Here is a 27,687-nt window from a genome sequence, read left to right as displayed (position 1 = left end):
GGGAAATGCACGGCTGGCAGACGGGGGGGAGCTGCTGGACCGCGTGTAGGGTGCTGGGGGTGGGGGGGGGGGATGGAGAGGAGAAGACGCTGAAGACGGGTACAAGGGTTTATTTTTGGCTAAATATGGATGTACGGCAGAAAGTAAAGAAGAGAAAAACAGCAAATGGATAAGGTGACGCTGGAAACAGAGTTAAAAGCCTGGGAAAAGATGTTTAGAAAATGAAGGACAAGTAATGTCTGGTATCCAAGGAGACTCAGTTGATGGCTTATATCAGTTAGGAAGAGAAAAAATGAATATGCTTAGATAGAGAGCTGGAAAGAAGATGTACTTCCGAGGCCTTCTGATGAGGAGTGGAACTGGAGCCAACATCTTTAAAGATGCCTGCATGTTTTTGCCTATGGCCCTGAAACAGTGGACCGAGTGATAAGTCCACGAAACGCTGGCCACGTCGGCAATTTTTGGCAACTTACAGGCAACTCCTGAACTAACAATGACAACGTTTAAGATAAGTACTTAGTTGTCAAATTCTATTGCAAACTAATAGAGAGATGTATCTATAGTCTATTAAAAAGTTACAGTTTACATAAAGGTCTTATAAAAAGTTTAAAAAAAAAAAAAAAAAGAAAATTTTATTTATTTGGTTCATTTTATATTCTGTCCTCCCCGAACAACCTCAGAACAGATAACAAGGCTGACATACGTAATGCATAGACAAACAAATTATGAATTTACATGTGTGCAGTAACTTATATATACAGAGTCAAATTTAGCATACAATTTAGCCATTTTAAGTTAACACATGCTTATTTCCATCGCAGCCTTTACTTATTTGTTTATTTTAAAATTTCCATACCGTTTAAAACTAAACGGTTTACATGAATTATATACATAAATTATAAAAGAACATAATAAAACAAACAGTCTTTAAAACATATCTGCAAAATAGCAGCAAAAGCTTAACTAAAGAGATCATGAATAATTCTTTAGCTAAATCAGAGAAAATTACTGACTAGAAAAAGGCGTCTACAAATAATTGTGTCTTTAGCAATTTTCTAAACAGGCCCCTTTCACGACAATTTTGTATTTTGTGCCATGGCTCATTTGCCCCCCTCCCCCCCATTCCAACGCCCATCTCTCCCTGACCTCCTCTCCCTTCCCCCATGCCTTCTTCCTCTCTTGCTCCCCCTGTCCTCTTCCAAATCCATCTCTCACTGCCTCCTTCTATCCCCTCTGCCGTACCCAAGTCCATCTCTCCTTACCCCTCAAAAACCTGACATCTTTCCCTCCCTCCCTTACCCCATTTCTGAGTCTCACATCTCTGCCTCCTTCCCTCATTTGAATCCAGCATATCTCCCTTCCCCCGCTCTCTCTCCCCAGGTCCTATATCGCTCCCTCTCTACCTTCTACCCCTCCCCCGAATCTGAAATGTCTCAGGTAGGGCCTTATTTTTAGGCAGCACTCCGGTGGAAGCAGCACTTTGCTACCGGCCAGTGTACCTGCGGGTCGGCTCTCTATGCTGTGTCCTTTCCCTGACATTTACTCCTTAAATTTCTGATCAGAATGCAGCACCAGCCCCGGCATCTTCTCTCCACTGCGGTCCACACTCTCTGCAAATTCCTGTTTCCGCTGGGGCAGGCCGAAGTGGAGAGAAGAAACCAGGGCTAGTGGCAGGGCGGAGCGTTTATAAGACATTTAAGGTAGACACGCGGGGAGGGAGGGGGGGAGTAGTAGATGTCAGGGGAGGGATGCGTCAGAGAGAGCCAACCAGCAGGTACGCTGGCCAGCAGCAAGATGCTGCTTCCATCAGAGTGCCGCCTAGAAATAAGGCCCCACCCGAGACATTTCAGATTCAGGGGAGGGGTAGACGGTAGAGATTCCTATCGGCTCTGTTACAGTATTACCACAATTTTTGGATAGGACATGGCTCATTTGCCCCTCCCCCCCCCCCGTTCCAACGCCTATGGTGTTAACAATATGAAATATCTTTGATTCAGCATTATTATTGCTGCCTTGGAGTTAATCTTGGAATTTGCAGAAGTTTTGCCTCTTTTTCTGTTGTTTTCTAAGCCATTGACCTGACACACTGCAACTATCTGGCATCTGTACCGAACCACCTTAAAGGATTCCTCAGCTCTGAGCATGCTCAGATGCTTCCTCTGCCTTTAGTGTCTGCAGGGCTACAAAGGCTCAAAAGAAAAGCAGAAAATGGCTAGAAATCCTGCAAGGTCCAGTCCTAGAGCTGCACAGGGAGAGAGGAGGGACCTTATCTGAGTCTTCAGGAATCCGATCCTGCTTCCTCAGCCTGAATTGAACTCAGAGGGAAACAGGAGGGAAATGGCTGCCCTGGGTTCTGATCAGGCAAGAAATTGTTCTTTCTATCTCATGCACACATACAAGGTGGCTTGTGGCCACAAAACAAAGCAGCAAGCCTGTGCTTTTGTACAGCCAGAACCGCAGGATCTGGCTGCTCTGCTTTGCTGCCCAGCCTCACTGCAGTTTGGTAAGCACTCTTTCTTTGCAGCTGCCTTTGCCTCTTCCTTTGTCTGTGCACAGTTTTTGAAGCAGCCGCTGCCACTCCTGGGGGATTTCTTATGACCCTTTGGGGTATCTTTGCTTGCCTCCAGTAGCTGGTAAACACCAGCCATGGGCACATGGGTTCTCTTGGATGCTATGGAACAGAGATACACCCTCGCCCAATATGGAATAATCACAAACTAAAAATAGAAATATGTAGACAAAAGTTAAACTGAACCGCCAAGAACATAGAACAGAGATACACCCTCGCCCAATATGGAATAATCACAAACTAAAAATAGAAATATGTAGACAAAAGTTAAACTGAACCGTCAAGAAACCAGACTCTGCATACAATGCAACATCACAACACCACAAAAACTGTAACACATGTCCTCTAATACTGTGTATTAAATTCACTACTCACAGCTCTAATACTATTCAATAAATAATTAATAAATAAATATAAAGTGCTCAGACCCAAACCATAGAGATGTTTGTGATAACTACAAACTTATGGCTGTCTTATGGGACCATCATTGCGCTTTATTGTCCCATACCACTCACATCATTTACTGTTGACAACATGCCATAAAAAGCAATGATATAATATTCACTTAAGTGATAAGTGATTATTATATCATTGCTTTTTATGCCATGTTGTCAATAGTAAATGATGTGAGTGGTATGGGACAATAAAGCGCAATGATGGTCCCATAAGACAGCCATCCATAAGTTTGTAGTTATCACAAACATCTCTATGGTTTGGGTCTGAGCACTTTATATTTATTTATTAATTATTTATTGAATATTATTAGAGCTGTGAGTAGTGAATTTAATTTATAACGATCCTCACAGATTATTATTTTTGATTTCCCTAGCAAAGTATTACTCTAATACTGTGCAACATATAAAGACAGTAGATGTAAATTTGAATAAACTGATAATTAACAATCACCACTTTACAAATTAACAAATAAAAATAAAACAAATAATGAGAAATAAGAAAATACCATTTTATTGGACTAATCCCCGTAAGCTCGGTCCCCATCCCCACAAACCACCTGATTCCATCCACACAAGCCTTGAATTGTTTTATATTGAATTTATTATATTAAAGTATAAAAAGAAACAATATTCTGTACAATTGTCAATTTATAAATCAGCGTCTTCTCCCCACTCTCTCTTCCCCATTTCCCTTCAGCATCCTCAGCCCACTCTCTCTCCACTTTCCTTCAGCGCACGCACATAAAAACAAGCAAGTAATTTTATATCATTTTCATTCTATTCATTCATAGAAATTAAAGTCTAAATAATGCCAGTCACATAACAAAACATGATTTTACAAAAATAATTCCCTGCACAGTCAAGCCTGCAAGGATTACTAGATGTCTTTCAGCAGCTCCCCTCCTTCCTTCCCCCTTACCTTCATGGCCAAGTCAAAATGATCTACCAACAATAAAATTTTAAAAACACAAAGCACACTGTACGCAGAGAAAATGTTAATTATCATTTATATTCCGCGGGTTTTCAAAGAGGTCAAAGCAGATGACTTTATGCAATGTCACCTCAGTAACAACTATACAAAAATAGACAAATATACCCCCTCCCTTTTTACTAAACGGCGATAGTGGTTTTTAGCGCAGGGAGCTGCGCTGAATGCCCCACGCTGCTCTCGATGCTCATAGGCTCCCTGCGCTAAAAACCGCTAAAGGGAGCCATAGTGTAAAATATAGACAGCATATATAAATTCTCAAAACGGACACATTTTGATCACTAAATTGAAAATAAAATCATTTTTCCTACCTTTGGTAATTTCATCAGTCTCTGGTTACACTTTATTCTTCTGATTGTGCATCCAATATTTCTTCCCTTCATTCAGCCTCCTGTTTGCTTCCTCTCCTCCAGACCTCATTCCCTCCCCCAACTTTTTCTTTATTTCATCCTGCCCCCTTCTTTTTTTCTCTCTCCATGCCCCCTTTCTTTCTGTACATCTGTCTTTCTCTCTCTCTCTCTCACTTTTTTCACCAACTCATTTTTATTAGTGCCTGTAGAGGGGAGAGGAGGGAACTTATCAGAGACTTGCAACGATCAGTCCATCCTCATCTTTCCAGGAACAGAGAAATCTCCAGCCCGAATCCATCCCGGCAGCTGCAGAATTCAGAGGAAAAACAGTCTTCAAAGACTCCAGCTTATCCAGAATACTGCAGCCAAGTTGATCTTTGCAAAACGCAAATCTGACCATGTCTCCCCACTCCTGTCCAATCTTCACTGGTTCCCAGTGATTTCCAGAATCCATTTCAAATGCTCCTGCCTGGCTTTTAAGATCATTCACGGCATCCTTCCTCCCTAATCCCACTATCCTTTAACTCCTCGAGTCCTGATTCCACCAGACCCGCCCAAAGATATAAACTATCCTTCCCCTCTCTACGCGGTATTCTCTATGCAGGTAAACTGGGAAAATCTCTTCTCTTCAAAATCACAGGTCTCTGGAACGACCTTACTATCCCGTTGCGGAACCTGGGCTCTCTCCAACTATTCCGCAAGCAACTGAAAACTTGGCTCTTCTCTAACATGTATTCTATTTTCCCCCTTACTCTTCCATTCTATATATAAGCTCATGTAAACCTTTTCCTTTCTCTTCTTATATTTTAAGTTCTTGTAAACCGTGCCGAGCTCCACTTCCGTGGAGAGGATGCGGTATATCAACTTAAGGTTTAGTTTAGTTTAGGAGGGACATGTCTGCCTAGGTTTCAGATCAGGCAAGAAATTATTTCTCCTATCTATACCTCTTCCAGCCTTCCCTTCTCGTTCCTTTATCTACCTGATTTGGAGTGAAGTGGTAACCTGAGGTATCCTGACTGGACCTGGCTCCAGGGATTCATGAAAATAGGAGGAGGGAAGGAGAGAAACAGAGAAACATGATGGCAGATAAAGGCCAAATGGCCCATCCATTCTGCCCCTCCACAGTATCCACTATCTCCTCCTCTCACTAAGAGATTCCACATGCCTTGATTTCAGATACAGTCTTCATCTCTATCACCTCCACCAGGAGACTATTCCATGCATCTACCACCCTTTCTGTAAAGAAGTATTTTCTTACTTTACTATTGAACATATCACCGTTTCATCCTATGCCCTGTCCTTCCTGAGTTTTCCTTCATTTTAAAAAGACGGAGATGTTAAAATGTCTCTATTTTATCCCCGCTCGTCCATTTTTCTTTCAGAGTATACATATTAAGGTCTTTAACTCTGTCCTCATATGTCTTATGACAAAGACTACTAACCAATTTTATAACAGACCTCTGGACCGACTCCATCCTATTTATATCTTTTTGAAGGTGCGGTCTTGAATTGCATACCAGAGCCATATACAAAGGCATTATCACTTCCCTTTTCCTACTGGCCGTTCTCCTCCTTATGCACCCAAGCATCTTCCTGGCTTTGACCGTTGCCTTTTCTACCTGTTTGCCACCCTGAGATCATCAGACACAATCTTCTTCCTTGCACAGTATTTGGATTTTTGCAGCCCAAGTTCATGACCCTACAGTTTTTAGCATTCAATCTTGGTTGCCAATTACCAGACCATTCTTCAAGCTTCGCCAGATCCCACCTCATGTTATCTACACCCTCCGGGGTGTCTACTCTATTACAGAGCTTGGTATCACTTGTAAAAAAAACCAAACTTTGCCAGGAAGTCCTTCTACAATATCCTGTTTGATGCAATATCCTGTTTGATGCAATATCCTGTTTGATACGCTACAGGCTCAGGACTGAGGCCCACTATTGTCCAATTATGCAGCCAGGAATGTGTGGTGTTTCTGGCTGCATTAACACTTCAAAACTACTAAAGGATTTCCTAACTTGCAGACAGGATACTGCAATCCACATCCAGCAGGTTAAGACTCCTAGCAGTGATTTTCCCTTCTCGCTCATCTTTTTGTGTCTTCAGTCAAATCTCCCCAGTTTTTCCTAGAGAGCCCAGTGCATCTCCTCCTTTCCCCATGCCCTTTGCCTTTCAGCCACTTTGATATTACATAAAAAATCGATCCACTTTTACCCATTCTACACCACCTCTTTTCTAAGCTGAAAATCCCTAATCTCTTAGCCTTTCCTCATATGAGAGGAGTTCCATTCCCTTTATCATCTTGGCCGCTCTTCTTTGAACCTTTTCTAATTCCGCTATATCTTTTTTTAAGATACGGCGACCAGAATTGAACGCAGTATTCAAGGTGAGATTGCACCATGTTGCAATACAGAGGCATTATAACATTTTCTAATACAATTCCGAGCATCTTCTTTGTTTTGGGTGGAAGATTTTGGCGTATTGTCTACAATGACACCCTGATCTTTTTCTTGGATGCTGATCCCCAAGGTGGCCCCTAGCACCTGATAAGTATGATTTAGGTTATTCTTCCCAAACCGCATCACTTTGCATTTGTCCACATTAAATTTCATCTGCCACTTGGACGCCCAGTCTTCCAATTCCCTATTAAAGCCTGCCTGCAATTTTTCACAGTCTGCATGCATTTTAACACTTTGATCAGTTTAGTGCCATAGAAACATAGAAACATAGAAATAGACGGCAGATAAGGGCCCACGGCCCATCTAGTCTGCCCACCTTAATGTCCCTCCCCTACCTTTGCCCTGTGAATAGATCCCATGTGCCGATCCCATTTGGCCTTAAAATCAGGCACGCTGCTGGCCTCAATCACCTGTAGTGGAAGACTATTCCAGCGATCAACCACTCTTTCAGTGAAAAAGAATTTCCTGGTGTCACCTCGTAGTTTCCCGCCCCTGATTTTCAACGGATGCCCTCTTGTTGTCGTGGGACCCTTGAAAAAGAAGATATCTTCCTCCGCCTCGATGCGGCCCGTAAGATACTTGAACGTCTCGATCATGTCCCCCCTCTCTCTGCGCTCCTCGAGCGAGTATAGCTGTAATTTGTCAAGCCGTTTTTCGTATGGTAGATCCTTGAGTCCCGAGACCATCCAGGGGGCCATTCTCTGCACCGACTCCAGTCTCAGCACATCCTTGCGATAATGCGGCCTCCAGAATTGCACACAGTATTCCAGGTGGGGCCATCTGCAAACTTAGTCAGCTCACTCATCGTTCCAATTTCCAGATCATTTATAAATAAGTTAAATAGCACTGGTCTCGGTACAGAGCCCTGCGGCACTCCACTATTTACCCTTCTCCATTGAGAAAAATGGCAATTTTCTGTCTGATAACCAATTCCTAATCCACAGCTGAACATTGTCTCCTATCCTTTGACTCTTTAATTTTCTCAGGTGTCTCTCATTTGTCAAAAGCTTTCTAAAAATCTAGCTAGCTCAACTTTATCTACATGTTTATTCACACCTTCAAAGAAGTCAATCAAATTGGTGAGGCAAGACCTCCCTTAGCTGAACCCATGCTGACTCTGTCCCATGAAATCATGTTTGTCTACGTGTTCCACAATTTTATTTTTTTTGTAATAGTTTCCGTTATTTTGCTCAGCGCTGAAGTCAGGCTTACTTGTCTGTAAATTTCCCAGATCTCCCCTGGAGCCCTTTTAAAAATCAGGGTAACTGTGGCCACCCTCCAATCCTCAGGTACTGCAGACGATTTAGTGACAGTTTACAGATTGCTAACAGCAGATCGGCAATTTTATGTTTCCATTCTTTCACTACCCTGGGTTGTTTACCATCCGGTCCAGATGGCCTTATCCTCCCTGACTGCCCCTTTTGCTCCTTGATCATCCAAAGGACCCATGGGTTCCCTCACAGGTTTTCTGCCTTTGATGCAACTAAAAAAGGTTGTCACTATGAGTTTTTATCTCTTCTTATTTTCTTCATTTGGATCCTTTTTCCATTCTTTAAAGGTTGTTTGTATTGTTTGGCCTCTTTCACTTCATCTTTTAACCATGCTGGCTCTTGTTTTCTCTTTCCACCATTGTTAATATGTGGAATATATTTGGTCTGGGCTTCCATGATGGTTTAAATAATGTCCTTGCCAGCTCTGTGCTTTCTAAATAGATTGAAGCATAGTAATAGCAATAATATGCATATACATTTTCTCTCTCCTCAGGCCTTACCTCAACACTTTCCTGCCTTCAGACACCAACCAACTTTCTTCTCTTCCTCTCACCTCTGCTGCCTTCTCTTTCTTCTAACCACTATATCAGCCCAACATGAGAGATTTCCAGTGTTCTCTAAGGACCAGGAAATCTGCTCAAAATATGCTGGTTTAAGGGAACAGAGCTCTCTTCATATATAATATACTGGAAATCTGATCTCATTGCCTGAGGTCATAGCAAAGTCTCTTATGTAAGCATCATAATGAAACTGTGACTGCATCCTCTGCTATTCCAGGCGTCGATCACTTTCAAGGATGTCGCCGCTTATTTCTTGGAAGTGGAGTGGAACATTCTGGGAGAATGGCAGAAACAGCTGTATAAGAAGTTCATCAAGGAGATTCATGACATCCTCATCTCACGAGGTAACTACACCTTCTTTATCATCTACTGCACAGACACAGTGTGCAATCAGTAGTGGAAAAATCCCAGGTACCATGTCCCATGGGCCCCTGAAATTTAGAACCTGAATACTGATGTCATCCTAGATCTAACAGGAGCGAGTGAAAAGCTCAATACTACAGGCTCTGCAGAAGACGTTGTTCTGTGCTTAAGCTGAAGTAGGGTTACCAGACGTGTCTTCCTTTTGCGGACATGTCTTCCGGAATTAATCCAGCTACCTCTCCTCCCTTGTAACCAAAAAAAAACCAAAACCAAAACTGTTGTAACTTCACTGGAAATGTCCAGTTAGCTCTTTTGTAATCCGCCTTGACCTGCAAGGTATAGGCGGAATAGAAGTCCCTAATGTAATGTAATGTAATGTCTGGGCGGCTTTTCAAAACCCAGCACTTTGTCTGGGTTTTGAAAAGCTTCCGACGTCGGGACCGCATCCACGAACACGCGGTTGCAACGTGCTGACGTCACGCATCCGCGCGGGTGCGGATGCCATTCTGACGCACAATCAGGTTAATGGGGTGGGGCTGGGGGCGTGACAGGATGGTCCTGGGGGCATGGCTCTGGGTCTGGATTTTCCTTCGGGAAAATCTGGTAACCCTAAACTGAAAGCTTCATACAAGACCAGCTGCAGTGACTCAGAAGACCAGAGGGAGAACTTGCCTTCTAGCTTTCTTATTTGAGAACTACAGCTTCCTTGTGGTTCTACTGAAGGCTCTTGACTTACCTGTGCCTCTGTCAGGATGCCCTAATCTTTATTTTAAGAGTATCCTTCACTGTGGACCATGCACTGCTGGGTGAATGTTGGCTGCTTTGTTCCCCTTTTAAACATTACCGCCAACATTCTAGTTTCACCCTGGTTAAGGAGGAGCCCATCTTTTCACATTAAGCTCTCCGAATTAGAGAGTTGCACGGGACAGAAATCCCACCCATCCCCGCCCGTCCCCACCAGGATCCTCTGTGACCCCTGAGGCAGGTAATTGTATTCCAAAACAAAAGCTATGTCAGGTCTCATTGTAGATGTTACCGCTTGCTGGATTTAATAAATTGGATCTCTATTAAAAAAAATAAATTAAAAACCTTTGTGACCACCACCTTGCTCAGTTTTTCATTACTTCCTTCACACGAAGCTTCACATTAGTCAACTATACTGTGCAATGTTTAAGCCTCTTTTGATGGTAGCCAGATACCGTAGAGAAGATTATCATTTAAATGCTATTTTCCTACTTCTTATTGGCAGGTTATTCAATTATTAATCCTGATGTTATATTCAAGATTAGAAGGGAAGATGACAAATATTTCACTCAACAGTTTGAGTGGAAGGAGGAAGAAGACCTGAATGATCCCATCAAGGGTAAGTAGATATTTTGGATTTAGAGGGCCGTCTGTTTTCAGCTCTCAGGAGATGGGTCATAACCATAACAAACCTAGTAATAAACTCAATCACATGCCCCATTCAACCCACTCTAAAACTTCTGGGAATGACAATAGACAGATGCTGCACCATGCAACAAATCAACAAAACAATACAGAAATCATTCGCGGTCATGAAAACCTAAGGCAAGTTTGAAAATTCTTCGACAGAAAACAATTCCAGCTCATGGTCCCGTCCCTAGTCCTAGGTCTCCTTGATTACTGCAACATCCTATACCTCCCCTGCCCTGCAACAATGATAAAACAACTACAAACAGTACAAAAGACAGCCCTGAGCCTAATCTACTCACTAAGAAAACACGACCACATCACCGAGGCTTACCTCGACTCACACTGGCTGCTAATTCAGCAAGAATACTATTTCAATTCTACTGTCTATTATTTAAATCCATAAATGGTGACAACCCAGCCTACTTGAAGAACCGCCTAATCCAAACTACCACAACCAGACACAGGAGAACCCAGACACTATTCACATACCCTCCAATCAGAGACATCAAACGGAAGAAACTGTACGATGGCCTTCTAGCCAAACAGGCAGCAAAACTAGACCACCAACTCTCCAATCTACTAATCGCGACCCCAGACTACAAAACTTTCAGAAAAGAAATAAAAACCCTGCTATTCAAGAAATCCATGAAGACTAACTAACACCGTATGAAACATTTCATTCCTCTGAAGTAACCCGCTCTACTCTGTAACACCTCTGGACATGTCCAGAAATCCTCTGCTGTAATCCGCCTCGAACCGCAAGGTAATGACGGAATAAAAATCACTAATGCAATGGAATGTAATATACTGCATACAACTACGTGGTTTCCAAATGACATACATAGAATCTTGTTTCCCTCCGATTGTCACGTATAACAGACATATCAAGGCAACATTATTAATCATCCCTGTTATAATAGAGATAGAGCATAAATTTGATCAGTTCAGAAGTACAAACAAGCTTTAAATCATAATTCGATGTCAGAAAAATTCTAGAAGGCGATTATCAACTGAAATACATCTTAGCATAAGAAGGCATTGGCAAACGAGTTTTCAGCATTTTCTTCAAATTCATCCTCCCCATACAAAACCGCAGGATACCAGGCAAGGATCCCATAATTGTACGCCAGCCACAGATATCTTTGATGCTCCGATCCTAGCATGCAAAGTCGATATTATACCCTCCAAACTTAATTTCATCCCATTTACATCTCTAAACTCTCTTCTCGGTTTATAGAGCTGAAAAAATTCTTGTAAGATCCTTGGTGAAACCTTCTTGACCTGTTTTCTTATAGCAGGTCTTCCAGCGGTAACATCTGGGCATGTCACTTAATCCTCCATTCTGTTACATCCACTCTGGAGTCTGTACGATAGATGTTAAATCTGTACCCACGAACTGGCTGCTGCAGAAAACCACACATATTTTTTTTGGCTCCTCCCATATAGCAGAGGAACACAGAGCCCTCTACAGATTTTCTTTTTGCTAGTGAACCCTGCAGAAGTGTTTCTGATCTGCTCTGCTTATTTTTTCTTATTTTCGACGCAAGTTCGGCCTTTTTGGTGGCTGTGGTGCCCTGAGATGCTTTATTCAGGGATTCTCTGCCTGGGAAAGGAAGCAGTTCCCACGGAGCCAGACTGCAGCTTCACAGGGCAAGCTTAAGGTGGATCTGTGGAGCCAGCCTGCTATGTACCGCCTTAGAGCTCAGGGTCCGTCCTCCTAGGAGCAAGCTTGCCTTCTGAACTTTTCAGAGGCTTAAGCGCAGCCTGCATGTGCCCTGAGTAAGAACCCTTGGGGTATCAGGGAGCAGGCTGCATTTTCCTGCCCCTGTTCACATATTGAGGTTCCGAGGGGGCGGATGTTTCGGTCAGGGTCCATCCGACTGGCAGCCTGAAGATTCTGAAGTTTGGACTATTTGGTGTGATCCTGAGGCAGAAATTTCTTTCCCTTCACTTCAGCTGCACAAAGAGAGCTGACAGGCAGGCACTGCAGAGACTGTGAGTACAGCTCCGTTATTTCCTATGAGAATATTGGGTGGTGGGGGGTTCCTAAAATAGTCATTTCTGAGGGTTTCTGGGAGTAGGATTCAGTCAGGTCTACCACCTCTAAAACCTTTATTTCAGTGACTTTTATTTTTCAAATAGTCTCCATAGACCGTTTTTGGTGCTATTTTTCTAGCGGCGGCCATCTTAGATTTCTGTTGATCTTTTTGTCAACTTCTTTTTTCTGCCTCAAAACCCCTTGATATTGTAAAAAATCGATAGAGATGGATTCCTCAGCATCTGATCTCCTGAATTCTTGTGTCATTTGGCGCTGGATTGCCAGCGGAGGAGCGTCTGTGTACTGTGTGCCGTGGCACATGTAAGGAGGGAGCGGGAGCTTCGGGCTTCACACCATCCGGGGTTCTCTAGGGCTGGGGAACTGATAAGGGTCTGGAAATTGGGCAGAAAATCCTGCTTGGTACCTGATTTTGGTGATGGTGCAAAACACAATCACACAGGTACCGGTGACCTCTTGAAAGCCTCGTCTGGGTCTGTCGGGGGGTGTGTGTGTCATTTTTTGCCCCTGGGTGTGGCTCTGGGGATTAAGACGACATCCGCAACTTCCTTTGTGCCACATGCTTGCCCCACCAGTCTGTCCCGCGGCTTTGACCCAGAAGACGATGAGGATCCCCAAATGCTCCTATTTGGGGTGAATTATATAGTGGACGCTCTGTATGATATTATCAGTTATAAACAAGGTGTCAGCCTTTGCAATCTCAGCTCATGATCTGGATTAGACAGTGGGCAGGAGATTCTGCCTCTAAAGCCACACTGAGCAGGCTCCCCTTTCAGGGACAGATGCTATTTGGCAAGGGTCTGGATGACTTGATGGTAAGTGTTAGGGACCTTTGTCCCAAGGCCTTACCAGGCAGCAGGCATTGGATGACTCGGGATCCAGGAAGGTACACTTTTTGAGGCTCTCAAAGATTCCATCCTTTTGTAGCTAAGCGATGCAGAGGTCCAACAGAAACAGGAGATGGCAAGCCTCAGACTCTTTCTCCTTCCCAACCTATAAGAAATCACAATGACACCAGGTGCCAAGCACACCCTCCCCCCCTGCCCCAGATAGGAGGCAGGTTGTTGGCCTTTTGGTTGGTCTGGGCTCAGATTGGCACAAACTGTTGTGTCCTAGAAGTTGTTCGGGACAGTTACAAAATCAAGTTCTATGCCCCTCTTCCAGACTGCTTTGTAGATTCTCCAACCGGCTGACCAGAGAGAGCCGTTGGAGTCTGGGCAATGGTGCCACAGAGCTGGTCACGGATGAAGAATCGGGCTCAGGCAGATACTTCATATACTCATCATGTCAAAGAAAGGCTCAGAGGACCGGACGCCAATTCTGGACCTCAGGTTGGTCAATGCGGCCCTGAAAATGCAGCACTTCTGCATGGAGACTGTTCGGTTGGCTATAGAACAGGGGTGCCAGAAGAATTTCTTGCACCCCTCGATTTTGATGGAGGCCTATCTTCACATTTCCATTGTTCCGGCCCACAGGAGATACTTGCAGTTTCATTTGCTGGAACAGCATTTTCAGTTCTCGGTACTCCCTTTCAGCCTAGCAACAGTACATTGCACCTTTACCAAGGTAATGGTGATAGTGGCAGCGCACCTCTGCAAGGCTAGGATCCAAGTGCACCCATTTTTGGACACCTGGTTCATGACAGCTCCGTCCAAGGAGGAAGGTGAACTGGCAATTTCAAGAGTGGTGCAGCTCCTTCAGGACTTGGGATGGATTGTCAACTTCAAGAAGAGTCAGCTAGAGCCAACCCAGTGCCTGGAGTACCTGGGAGTTTGGTTTGACATGGCGTTGGGCCAGATTTTTCTTCCAGAGCCGTATCGACAAACTTCAGAAGTAGATTTCGGATCTGCTCCAGAGATCTCTCTGTTCTCACAGTGTGGCACTACCTACAGGTCCTGGGGTCGATGACAGCAGTCATAAAGGCAGTCCCTTGGGCAAAAGCAGACTCGAGGCCTTCCAAGATTCTCTTCTCTCTCGCAGGTCTCCTCAGACAGACTCGCAACTGCAGTTACTGAGAGCGAAGAGCAGCCTGCGGTGGTGACTGTGGGTGGCATGCCTCTTCACATTTCCTCCTGGATAATACTAACGACCGATGCCAGCCTTTACGGTGGGGAAGAGAGCATTGCAATGGACACCCAATTTAGGGTCGTTGAACACTGGCTTAGCAGAAGTGGTCCATAAATCTTCTGGAAATCGGAGCCATTCAGCTGGTGCTTCAGGCACTGGAAAAGTCTCTGGCAGGCAGTGGCCTATGTCAACAGGCAAAGAGGCACCAGAAGCACTCTGTTGTGCCTAGAAACTCAACTAATCTTTCAGTGGACAAAAGCTCATTTGCATGCTTTCTCGACTGTGCATGTAGCGGGAGTGAAAAATGTGCAGGCTGACTTTCTCAGTCAGCAGATTCTCAACCCGGAGGAATGTTCTCTGTCCCCCGGTGGCATTCAACACCATAGTTTGGTGGTGGGGGCTTCCACAAATGGTCTCAGCAGTAAACACAAGGACAACTCATTTTTACAGCCAAAGATACGAGCCTGGAAGCAAGGGGTTGGACTTGGTTGTCCAACGTGGCCAGAGAAAGAGCTCTTATATATGTTTCCCCTATGGCCCATGTTCGGTCGAGTCATTCACAGGATTGCGAGTCATCTGGGGTTGGTAGTCTTAGTGGTGCCCAATTGACCCCCACAGACCTAGTCCATCCCCAGAGGGACAGAAGCTTCAGACTGTGCCGGTCCAAGTATGCCTTCTCACTCAAAGACCTGTTCCTATTGAGAATCCAGGTGGCCCTGATGAGCAAGGGTTATTTGGACGTGGTTGTCACCACTTTGCTCAGAGTTAAGAAGCCGTCGATGGTAGCAGCCTGTGCTAAGGCCTGACAGTCTTTTCAACGCTAGTGCACTGTAGAGGATGTAGAGCTCTTCCAAGCTGCAATTTAAGTAGTCTTACACTTTTTGCAGGAAGGAATTCGCTTGTCAAACAAGAATACTACAACCATTTAACTAACTCTCTTAGTGCCAACCCTCGCTGTCTCTTTGCCACACTCTGACTGCTCTGTTCACCTCCTATCCTCTATTCACTTTACCCCCAGACGATTGCAGAGTTCTTCCATGACAAGATTCACAAGATCCATGACAAGATTCTCAACCATGTCACCTCCCCCACCACCCCTTCCAGCTGCCCACTCTGCCATTCTTCCTTCCACAACCCCTAACACCTTTTCCTCCTTTTCTGAAGTTGCGGAAGAGGAAACTTCTTACCTTCTCTCCTCCTCCAAATCCATCACCTGTTCCTCTGATCCAATTCCCTACCCGCCTACTCTGAGCCATCGCTCCCATTGTCATCCCATCTGTCACATTCTCAACCTTTCGCTGTCCACTACTACAGTTCCTGATGTCTTCAAACATGCCGTAGTTACACCCCTCCTCAAAAAAATCCTCACTAGGCCCTGCATTCCCCTCCAACTATCGCCCTATCTCCTTCCTCCCCTTCCTAAACAAACTGCTCGAACGTGCTGTTCATCGCCGTTGCCTGCATGTCCTTTCTTCTCATGATATTCTTGACCCACTTCAATCGGGCTTTCACCCTCTCCATTCTATGGCAACTGCTCTTGCTAAAGTCTCTAAGGACCTGTTCCTGACCAAATCCAGTGGCCTCTATTCGATCCTCATCCTTCTCGATCTGTCTGCTGCCCTCGACACTGCTGATTATCACCTCCTCCTCGACACGCTGTCCTTGCCGGGATTCCAGGATTCTGTTCGCTCCTGGTTTTCTTCCTAACTCTCCCATTGAACTTCCAATCCAATCCAATCCAATCCTTAGTCTTATATACTGGGTCATTCCTCCAGAGGGATTTGAACCGGTTAACAAACGTTTACTCAAAGTAATATTAGGGAACAATAGTTGGACAAGAAAGTTCATCTATTACCATCTCTTATTTGTCATCTAAAAATTTATTGACCAGATATGTCTTCAGGGTTTTTCTAAAACATGTTATGGTGGATCCTCCTCCGCTGCCATCCCAATGTCTATTGGTGTATCTCAAGGCTCCGTCTTGGGCCCTCTCCTCTTCTCCAGCTATGATGTCTGAGCAGTGCTTCTAAAAGCATTGGGAGTGCTCTAGCATCCACACCAACACACAAGGAACAGCCGGATCCAATGGAAGAGAGCAGAATGAGCCTGGTCTTCAAATCCAACTTTAATAGCAACCGACAGTACAGTACAAAGATAAAACAATCATAGAAACATAGAAAGTGACAGCAGAAAAGGGCCAAGGCCCATCAAGTCTGCCCACTCTGTTGACCCACCCCCCTAGCTACCCTTTGAGAGATCGCACTCTGATGACCCATCCCCTCTTAGAAATCCGACATGAGCACCCCATCTGCTCTTAAAATCTGGCACGCTACTGGCCTCGATCACTCATAAAACCATCTGGTAAGTCATGGACTCGACACGCAACGTGTTTCGGCTAAACCGCCTTCATCAGGAGTCCTAGAACAGCACCTGCAGATTTGGCGCCTATGCTGATAGTCCTATGTGTTACTTGTACCCTGAATGCTCTTACCGTTGGGGAGAGGGCATTTTGTGCCATCGCTTCTGTCTCCATCCTTTTTCTAAGAACCCCTTCTCCCGATATGCAGCTGCGGCAGTAGGCGGCATCTGAGCTGCTCAAAGCCGTGGGCTGAACTGACCCTAGATATTCAGACAGTGCCCGGTTAAATTTGGTTCATTTAGTTAGGCCAGCCTTTCTGCTATCCTACCTTTGTGTGGTTATTTAGCTGCTTAGCTGACTGAAAATCAGGGTGAACAAGCTAAGTAGGGGATCTGCCCACATTCTGTCCCCACCCCACCCCTAATCTTAACTGGTTATGAAAAGGCCAGTTAAGGATGATAACCAATTAGTGCAACTGAATATTGATTTTTTAATTAATTAAATGTATTATTTATATACCACTTATATCCTGAGTGTTTACATTCAGGCACTTTATCATATTTCCCTATCTGTCCCGGCGGGCTCAAACTCTATCTAGTGTACCTGGGGCAATGAGGGGATTAAGTGACTTGCCGAGGATCACAAGGAGCAGTGAGGGATTTGAACCCACAACCTCAGGGTTCTGCGGCTGTAGCTCTAACCACTGCACCACACACTCTCCACAACTAAATGAAGAACAAAACACTCCTAATAGCAGAGCTTTTCGTTAGGTTTATGCAGTAGCAGAATCTACAACAGACGTGTTGGTAGCTCTTGAGGAAAAGACTTGCCCACCTCAATATGAAAATGATCAGGATATTGTTAGAATACATTTCTGATGATGATCAGGACAGCAGCACCCCTCGGTACTAGTGGCAGTGCAAATGAAAAGAGCATAATTTCAAGTAGTGTGGTAACTTTTTTTTTTTACATATTTTACTGTCTTTGTCCTTTAATAGGCTCCCATAATGTCAAGCCTGACATTTTAATCCGAATTGAGCAAGAGAGATTCAAAACTGAGCCTCAGGAATCCGAGGAAAGAGGAAATCTGACCACAGCGGGCGCATTTGAGGAACTGCAAACAGGTAATGTAGTTTGAACTGATCAAAACATGTCGTCCAAGAAAGACAGCTTCGAATCCGCTTTTGACCTTTGTTTTCTGGATAATGTGTTGGTTGTGTTTCCCTTATTTCTGCTTTTCTCCTTACATTATCTGATTTGCCTTTCTTTCTTTCTCTTTCCCTTACTCTCCCTCACCATTTTCCCATGTCTGTCTGGTCCTTCCCTTCATTTTCTTTCAACAACTTGTACTGTCTCTCATCCATTATCAGGTTTTGTATCTCTCATTGCTTCTCGCCTCTATGCTGCTCCAAGATGCTAAACCTTCCTCCCACCTACCCAGCAGCTTGTGGGGTTTGTCCTCTGTTTTGCCAGTTGGAAAGAGGGAGGCTGAATGGTCTTAAGAGGGTGGAGAAAAGACAGCCCCAACTGGGATCAACAAGAAGAACGAGGAAGGATGATCAAACGAGAGATTCCAGGATATAGGAAGGACCACACAGATAGCAGTAGAAGGTGGAAGAGTGAGGCTTTTGTTTGTTCGTTAAGACCTTCTTCCTTGGGTGTTATGGAATTCTTGCCTATTACTGGAATAGACAGAGTTAATACTTTGTTTTCTAAATCTATTTCAATGGCTCTTTATCTTTATTTAAAGTATTCTATGACGAATTGTATGGAAATAAAGCAAGATTGGTTAATCTACCTACTTGACAGTAGCAGAGGGAAGAGAGGTGGGATCCTCTAACAAAGGCCCTATTTGCAGACGTTATTATTTACCTTAGTACAGTGCGTTCTCGTTATCCACGTGTTCCATATTCATGGATTTGCGTATTCACGCAAAATAATGTGACCTGTTTTCACTGCTCATGGGCAGTAGAAGGTGGAAGAGTGAGGCTTTTGTTTGCTAGTTAGTTAATTAATTAATTTTATTTTATTTATTTAAAAATTTATATACCGCATAAAAACTATGCGGTGTTTTACAAAATCCAATCACGTAATTGCGCTGTCGCACAAATCTTATGCACTAACACAGGTTGGTTTAGAGATTAACAGGGGTCTCAAGTGCCCACACCAGAAGCCTGAGTCATTTGTCAAAGCCACTGGCTGATACCGTGAGCTATCATCGGTCCCGTATCTTATCTCTATGCCTATGATTTGTGCATTTTAAATATATTAATATTGACTTATTTTCTTTATAAATTAATCCTAAAATCTATATTATTTAATGCTTCACCATTCCAAATACTTCAGAATTACTTAGCTTTTTTTGTATCGTTTTCTTGCTGTTATGTTCCCATTCCATGCAATTCAGGTGTGGGCACTTGAGACCCCTGTTAATCTCTAAACCAACCTGTGTTAGTGCATAAGATTTGTGCGACAGCGCAATTACGTGATTGGGTAGTGAGATTCACAAAGTTTATTACAGAGGTGTTTTACAAAATTACACGCATACATATTAAAAATGCTAAACATGTTTAAACAAGACAAACACAATAAAACATGAACTAACGATATCATTATTAAAACCTTCTTATAAATTCATCCTACAAGATGGAAAGACAAAATCTTATAAAAACATTTACAGGACGGGAAGGCATTAACAGGAAATAGCATTAGCACCCGAAGGCACTGACAAATAATTGCGTTTTCAACCTTTTCTCAAAGTTCAGTCTCCCAACACAGAATCGCAGAATACCGCCAGCGCATTCCAGAGCTTGGCACCTTCTACCGACAGCATTGTTGCCCCAATCTTGACATGAGAGACTAACACCTTACGCTACAAACTCAACTTCATACTATTTTCAGATCTCAAACATTTTCTGAGTTGGACAGATTTCAAAAGACTCCTTTAGTGCCATTGGAGAAACGTGATATAAGATTTGATATAAGAACATAAGAATTGCCGGTGCTGAGTCAGACCCTTGGTCCATCGTGCCTAGCAGTCCGTTCCCACAGTGGCCCTTAGGTCAAAGACCAGCACCCTAACTGAGACTAGCCTTACCTGTGTACGTTCTGGTTCAGCAGGAACTTGTCTAACTTTGTCTTGAATCCCTGGAGGGTGTTTTCCCCTCTAATGGCCTCCGGAAGAGCGTTCCAGTTTTCTACCACTCTCTGGGTGAAGAAGAACTTCCGTACGTTCGTACGGAATCTATCCCCTTTCAATTTTAGAGAGGGCCCTCTCGTTCTCCCTACCTTGGAGAGGCTGAGCAACCTGTCCTTATCTACTAAGTCTATTCCCTTCAGTACTTTGAATGTTTCGATCATGTCCCCTCTCAATCTCCTCTTTTCAAGGGCGAAGAGGCCCAATTTCTCTAATCTCTCGCTGTAAGGCGTCTCCTCTAGCCCCTTAACCATCTTAGTCACTCTTCTCTGGACCCTTTCGAGTAGTACCGTGTCCTTCTTCATGTACGGCGACCAGTGCTGGACGCAGTACTCCAGGTGAGGGTGCACCATGGCCCGGTACAGCGGCATGATAACCTTCTCCGATCTGTTTGTGATCCCCTTCTTTATCATTCCTAGCATTCTGTTTGCCCTTTTCACTGCCACTGCACATTGCGTGGGCGGCTTCATCGACTTGTCGATCAGAACTCCCAAGTCCCTTTCCTGGGAGGCCTCTCCAAGTACCGCCCCGGACATCCTGTATTCGTGCATGAGATTTTTGTTACCGACATGCATCACTTTACACTTATCCACGTTGAAGCTCATCTGCCATGTTGATGCCCATTCCTCGAGCCTGATTATGTCACGTTGCAGATCTTCGCAATCCCCCTGATGTATGATTGAAAGAATCTTAAACTGTACGCTGCTGCATAGACCTTTCTAAATCTCGTTTACCTGTAATGTTCTTTACCTTTATTCAAAGTGTTCTTTGATGTCTTGACAGTAGCAGGGGGAAGACCCTCATTGATAGCACCAAGGTGAAAAGAGGTGGGATTCCCATAACAAAGGTCATATTTACAGCAGTTTTCATTATGTCAGTACAGTGCGGTCTCATTATCCATGTGTTCCGTGTTCACGGATTTGCTTATTCATGCAAAATAAAGTGTGACCCATTTTCGCTATTCGTGGTCATTTTCACTTATTCACACAAAATAGAATAACCCATTCTGTTTCAAGGGTTTTTTGAAGAAAAGATCTTATCAAATGATTTGTGACGGTAACTATTCTCATTCATGGAGCAACCCATCTGGTGTGCCCCAAGGTTCTCCGCTATCGCCTACCGTATTCAACATCTACATTTCCCCTTTAGGACATTTATTACAGAGTTGAATTGTAAAATTTTATATATACGCAGATGACATTTCTATTTTAATCCCTCTAAATAATTTTATCACTGAAATTTTAAACCAGATATCTTCTATTATGACTCAGATAGAACAGTGGACAATTAATTTCAAACTGAAACTCAATACGGAAAAGACCAAACTTTTCTTGGCTAGTCCCAACGACAAAATAACAAACTCATTGCTTCATCTTAATGGTCATGACTACCCGATTATTAAATCTATCAAAATTCTGGGAGTCACACTAGACTGACATTTAACCCTAGCTAAACACACGAACTTAGTGGTACAAAAATGCTTTTTTTCATTGTGGAAATTAAGAACCATAAAAACATATTTTTATCCTTTATCGTTCAGACTATTGGTGCAGGCATTAGTTTTATCGATTTTAGACTATTGTAACATCATCTATTTAGGAGCACCCAAAAAAATTCTAAGAACATTAAGGATAATTCAGAATACAGCTGTTCGATTGATTTTTGGTTTAAAAAAGAACGACCATATTAGTCCATATTATCGTTTACTTCATTGGCTGCCTTTGGAGGCAAGAGTATTATTCAAATTTTCCTGTATCTGCTTTAAGCTAATATCAGGATTGTCTCCAGCTTACCTTTTTCCGCATTTTGTGTTGCATAGACTATCAAGAGAAACTAGAAACTTCTGCTTATTTGCTTATCCAAAAATTAAAGGGTGTAGATATAAGACCTTCTTACATAGAACCCTAGCATTTCAAGCTGGTAGGCAACAATCTTGGTTTAGGCAAATGTATTCAGCAAGCTATGTTATCGGAAATTAATTAAGACCACATTGTTCAATAAGTTTATTACATAGTGAGTTTTATTATTGAAATTCTATTTTACAAATATTTGCATTTTTTACTGTTTTATTGTATTTCGCTGATTGTCCAGCTCTTTTTAGTGTAAACCGCCTAGAACTTTTGGTTATGGCGGCATAAATGAATAAAGTTATTATTATTATTACATCCACTCAGGAGTCTTGTACTGCCACGTATTTATCTAACAAGGATATGTAGAAGTCACTTCCAACAAAGCTTCAGAGTAATATGGTTTTTATTGCATAAACATAGAAACATAGAAAATGATGGCAGAAAAGGGCCATGGCCCATCAAGTCTGCCCACTCTAATGACCCACCCCCTAATAATGCAGATAAACATCAGAGCATATACAAGATAGAAGCAGAAAATATCTATATACACCAAATAGAATACTACACCATGCCTGCCAGGTTCCTCTCCAATACTGATCGGGGAATCTAGGCGATCAAGGGAAAGGACACAGCTCCCACGGCTGCAGCAAGATCCATTTTGGTACTGTCCCAGTGTTTCTTATATACCTTTTTCCCACACTACCTTTGCCCTGTCTCATTGCTGTCTCTGCAAAAAACAACACGTCTCCCTCTTATCTTCCAGCTGGGAGGTTAATCGCTGTTTGACCTTTATTCCTGATGCTTAAGTTGTCACACACAGGTGGGCTCTTATCACAGTACACACACCAAGATGCTGAAGTAAGTTGTCTCAGGGTAAACAAGGTTGAGGACAGCGGTCCAGCAGATGGGTGCGCCTGGCTTATGGGTTTAGCCAGGTCAAGGGCAGACTGGAAACAGCACCCTCAGTATGCTCTTGGTAACAAAGTTCACATTGGTCAGGATGATAGCAAATAAGCAGACTTGAGGAGACAAGTCACGTAGTATGCTGAGTTCCAGTTACCCCCTGGCCATAGGCATAACAAGTCTGTACACGTATTCAGTCTGTACCCACAAACATGGTCGTGCAGAAAACCGTACATTTTTTTTGACTCCTCCCATATAACAGAGGAATACAGAGCTCCCTAGAGGTTTTTCTTTCTGCAAGCAAACCATGCAAAACTGTTTCTGATCTGTTCTGCTATTTTTTTTTCTTATTTTTGCTGTTTGTTTGCTCTTTCGGTGGTTTCGGTGCCTTGAGACCCCTTATTTAGGGATTTTCTGCCCGGGAAAGGAAGCAGTTCCCGCAGAGCTGGACTGCAGCTTCACAGGGCAAACTCTGGGTGGACCTGTGGAGCCAGCCTGCTATGTGCCACCTCAGAGCTCGGGGTCCGTTCCCCTTGGAATAAGCTTGCCTTTTGACCTGTTCAGAGGATTTTTATCGATCTTTTTTTCAACTTATTTTTTCTGCCTCAAAACCCCTCTATAAAAACATAAGAATAGCCTTACTGGGTCAGACCAAATGGTCCATCAAGCCCAGTAGCCTGTTCTCATGGTAGCCAATCCAGGTGCCTAGTACCTGGCTAAAATCCAAAGAGTAGTAACATTCCATGCCACTGATCCAGAGCAAACAGTGGCTTCTCCCATGTCTTTCACAATAACAGACCATGGACTATTCCTCAAGGAAATTGTCAAAACCTTTTTTAAAACCAGCTACGCTATCCGCTTTTACAATAACCTCTGTCAGTGCATTCCAAAATTTAACTATTCTCTGAGTGAAAAAATATTTCCTTCTATTGGTTTTAAAAGTATTTCCCTGTAACTTCATCGAGTGTCCCCCTAGTCTTTGTAATTTTTGACGGAGTGAAAAATCGATCCACTTGTACCCGTTCTACTCCACCCAGGATTTTGTAGACTTCAATCCTATCTTCCCTCGGTCGTCTCTTTTCCAAGCTGAAGAGCCCTAACCCTTCTAGTCTTTCCTCATACGAGAGGAGTTCCATCCCCTTTACCATCTTGGCCGCTCTTTGAACCTTTTCTAGTGCCGCCATATCTTTCTTGAGATAATGAGGCTAGAATTGAATGAGGTCACACCATGGAGCGATACAGGGGCATTATAACATTCTTAGTCTTGTTGACCATCCCTTTTTAAATAATTCCTAGCATCATGTTTGCTTTTTTGGCTTCTGCCGCACGTTGGGCAGAAGGTTTCATCGTATTGTCTACAATGATACCCAGATCTTTTTCTTGGGCGCTAACCCCCAAAATGGCCCCTAGCATCCTGTAACTGTGATTTGGGTTATTCTTCTCAATGTGCAAAACAGTGTGTGTGGTTTTCTGCAAGACCAGGTACACGGGTATAGATTGAACACCTAGCATTCAGACTCCTCTGTGGATTAACAGAAAGACTACCAAAGGTAAGAATCTAATCGTCCATTCTCATTATTCATGGACATTTTCACTTATTCATGGTCATGTCCATGAGGATACTCAAAGAGCTGTGCATGAGTACTGTTAGACCCAAAGATTGTTTTTACCAAAAAAAAAAAGGTACAAATTACATTTATAAAATACAGAATATAATAAGCAAGCTGTTCTTTACAAGAAGAGTTTACGAAATGATGAATTTGTGGTGTTAGGTAGCAAAATTGTATAGTAAACAGTCGCCCAGGAACCTAACCCCCTTTTCCCAATAGGGTCACCAGTTCCATATTCACAGTTTTGGTATTTCACAGGGTTTTCTAGGAAACTGAGAACAGCAAATAGCGAGAATGCAGTGTATTATGAGGACATGGTCCATTTTCAGAATTACTCAGGATCCTCTCTTTCTTTCCATCAGGGTATTTACATTTTCAGAGGTCACAAAATTCTCATCAACTCGGTTTTAAGCAAGTTTGGCTTTTCATAGGTCTAAAACTATCCTATGGAACCTGAAGCTATTTTTCCATTCTTCATACAGACAGCCAAAGTTCTACTGCTGAGCCCACAATAGAGATCCTGAAAATGGAAGAGGATCCCGTGAGTGACCAACTAGAGAGAGGAGAGGAGGATACTGATCCCAAGAGCGGTGAGCTGACAATTGTGCTGTGGAGTATTTCTACATTTTCACATAGAGATTTTTGTTAAGAGAATAATCTTAAGAAAGGGAATCATTGCAGAGGCTTAAGGGGAGGATGAGATGTCCAGAACTTGCACCTGTCTACCAGCAAATGACTTTAAAGACTTCTGTGGGGATATTAGCTTCTATATGTCTTACTCAGTAGCTACACAATTTAAGTGCATATTTTCATTTTTATCCAACAGATGATGGATTTTGGAATAAGAGAATGAGAGTGTATGATGGGAAGCAGAAGGGGGAATGGAAACACAGAGACCCCTCCAGAGACAGCCCAGATCCTTTAGCCGATAGTGTGAGAGATATGAGTAGTTTAAGAACACCAAACATGAAAGATAATGCCCCAAAAGGAGAAAGCTCAGATGTACGTAGTGAACAAGAAAGAAATTCCACCAACTGCCAAAATCTCAGACAAAATGAGAGAATCAGCAGGCAGAAAATTCATCAGCGCAAAACATGTAAGGAAATGTGTATTGGGAAGTCAGACCTGACAGGTGAAAAAAAATCTCAGAGACAAGACAAGCTGTTCCAGTATATGGCTTGTGAAAGGTCATTTATGTATACTAAATCACAACTTACAATTCATCAAAATGTTCCCAAAGAAAGAAAACCATCAGAATGTTTTGCACATGATAAAAACTTTGGTCAGTTACATGAACCGAGAAGACATGAATCAACCAGCATTAACAAGAAACAAGGGCATCGGACGAATCTCAAGGGAGCAAAGCTATTTAAATATTCAGTATATGATAAAGGCTTCACTCAAAAAATTAACCTCAGAATTCATGAAACAATCCATACAGAAAGCAAACTATATGAACATTCCGAATGTAATAAAAGCTTCAATCGAAAAGATCAACTTAGAATTGATGAAAAAGTTTACACTGGAGTAAAACCATACAAATGCTCTGAATGTGGTAAAAGCTTCAATGGAAACACAGAATTGAGAAATCATGAAAGAATCCACACTGGAGAAAAACCATACAAATGTTCTGAATGTGGTAAAAGATTCAAACAAAAAGGTAACCTTATAATTCATGAAAGAATCCACACTGGAGAAAAATTGTATAATTGTTCTGAATGTGGTAAAAATTTCAATCGAAAATATAACCTCATAACTCATAGAAGAATCCACACTGGAGTGAAACTATATAAATGTTCTGAATGTGGTAGAAGCTGCACAGGAAAAACTATCCTCAGACAACATGAAAGGATCCACACTGGAGAAAAACCATACAAATGTTCTGAATGTGGTAAAAGCTTCAATCAAAATAGTAGCCTCAGAAAACATGAAAGAATGCATACTGGAGAAAAATTGTATAATTGTTCTGAATGTGGTAAGGGCTTCAATCGAAAATATAACCTCATAACTCATAGAAGAATCCACACTGGAGAAAAACCATATAGGTGTACTGAATGTGATAAAAGTTTCAATCGAAAAGATAACCTCATTACTCATAAAAGAATCCACACTGGAGAAAAACCATATAAGTGCTCTGAATGTGGTAAAAGCTTCAGTCATAGAAATGATCTCAGAAATCATGAAAGAATCCACACTGGAGAAAAACCATATCAGTGTTCTGAATGTGGTAAAAGCTTCAATCGAAATGGTAACCTAAGACAACATGGAAGAATCCACACTGGAGAAAAACCATATGAGTGTTCTGAATGTGGTAAAATCTTCAATCAAAAAGGTAACCTCATAACTCATAAAAGAATCCACATGAGAAAAACTGTATAAATGTTCTGAGTGTGATAAAACCTTCAATGAAAAAAATGAACTCAGAAATCATGAAAGAATCATACTGGAGAAAACCCGTAGAAATGTTCTGAATGTGATAGAAGTTTTCACAGCAAATCTGATCTAATAAAGCATGAAAGAATCCAACCTGGAGAAAAATGTGGACAAATTGTCTAAGTTGATTTTACATAGGGGGAAGTCTAAGAAACTGAAAACCTCTCTCTGATTAATGACTGTGAGATAAAATAAATTGAAGAGGAAGGTATATATAAATATCTAGGAATGGAGAAAGGAGTAATTATCAAGCAGAAATTGCTAAGAGAAAAAAAAATCAGTAAAGAATATAGGAGACGATAACTGATACTGAAGAGTACATTAATATTATAGACTATGATACTGGCTGTTAATCAACTGGTACTTCCTGCATGCTCATATAGCTTTGGTTTTGGAGACTGGCCTCTTAAAAACATTTAGAAGCTAGATGTGCAAAAGAAAAAACTCTCCATGCCCACAAGGTGATCTGTAAGAACCAGTGTATGCCAAGAGTCTATATTCCTAGAGCTAAGGGAGGGATGGGTCTCACTGAAATAGATTACATCTATCGAGCAACTATCATAGGCCTCCAGGTTTACTTAATGGCATCATCAGATCTCAAAGCATAAAAGGTGTTGAAATATAAAAGAAAACTTCCTGAATCCATTGGAATTTTGTACTTGATTAGTCCCACTATAAGAACTCTAGGGGTTCTTATAGTGGGACTAATCAAGTACAAATTATAATTTATGAAGATTTTTCTGATAACCTGCTAAGTAAACTA

The 27,687-nt window shown here is 42.5% G+C and overlaps 1 protein-coding gene across 1 annotated transcript; it reads left to right on the top strand.

The window, feature by feature from the left end:
- Positions 1-2,129: 2,129 nt before the first annotated feature.
- On the top strand, positions 2,130-27,227 carry LOC117368489 (zinc finger protein 2 homolog). Its single transcript, XM_033962196.1, has 6 exons — positions 2,130-2,361; positions 8,871-8,997; positions 10,266-10,379; positions 17,931-18,056; positions 24,974-25,081; positions 25,318-27,227. The coding sequence occupies exons 1-6, from the start codon at positions 2,338-2,340 to the stop codon at positions 26,868-26,870; spliced, it is 2,052 nt and encodes a 683-aa protein (XP_033818087.1). The 5' UTR covers positions 2,130-2,337; the 3' UTR covers positions 26,871-27,227.
- Positions 27,228-27,687: the final 460 nt, after the last annotated feature.

The sequence above is a fragment of the Geotrypetes seraphini genome, chromosome 10, assembly GCF_902459505.1.
Source record: "Geotrypetes seraphini chromosome 10, aGeoSer1.1, whole genome shotgun sequence".
In the NCBI taxonomy this organism is placed as follows: domain Eukaryota; kingdom Metazoa; phylum Chordata; class Amphibia; order Gymnophiona; family Dermophiidae; genus Geotrypetes; species Geotrypetes seraphini.
The sequence above is the reverse complement of the archived record's forward strand: the minus strand, read 5'-3'. Positions and strand labels throughout refer to the sequence as shown.

Excerpts from the sequence above, each read along its gene's own strand:
- LOC117368489 (XM_033962196.1), top strand. The coding sequence starts at position 2,338 with ATGGCTGCCCTGGGTTCTGATCAG. Across the intron at positions 2,362-8,870 it reads CTGCCCTGGGTTCTGATCAG|GCGTCGATCACTTTCAAGGA; the intron begins GCAAGAAATTGT and ends CTGCTATTCCAG. Across the intron at positions 18,057-24,973 it reads ATTTGAGGAACTGCAAACAG|ACAGCCAAAGTTCTACTGCT; the intron begins GTAATGTAGTTT and ends TTCTTCATACAG.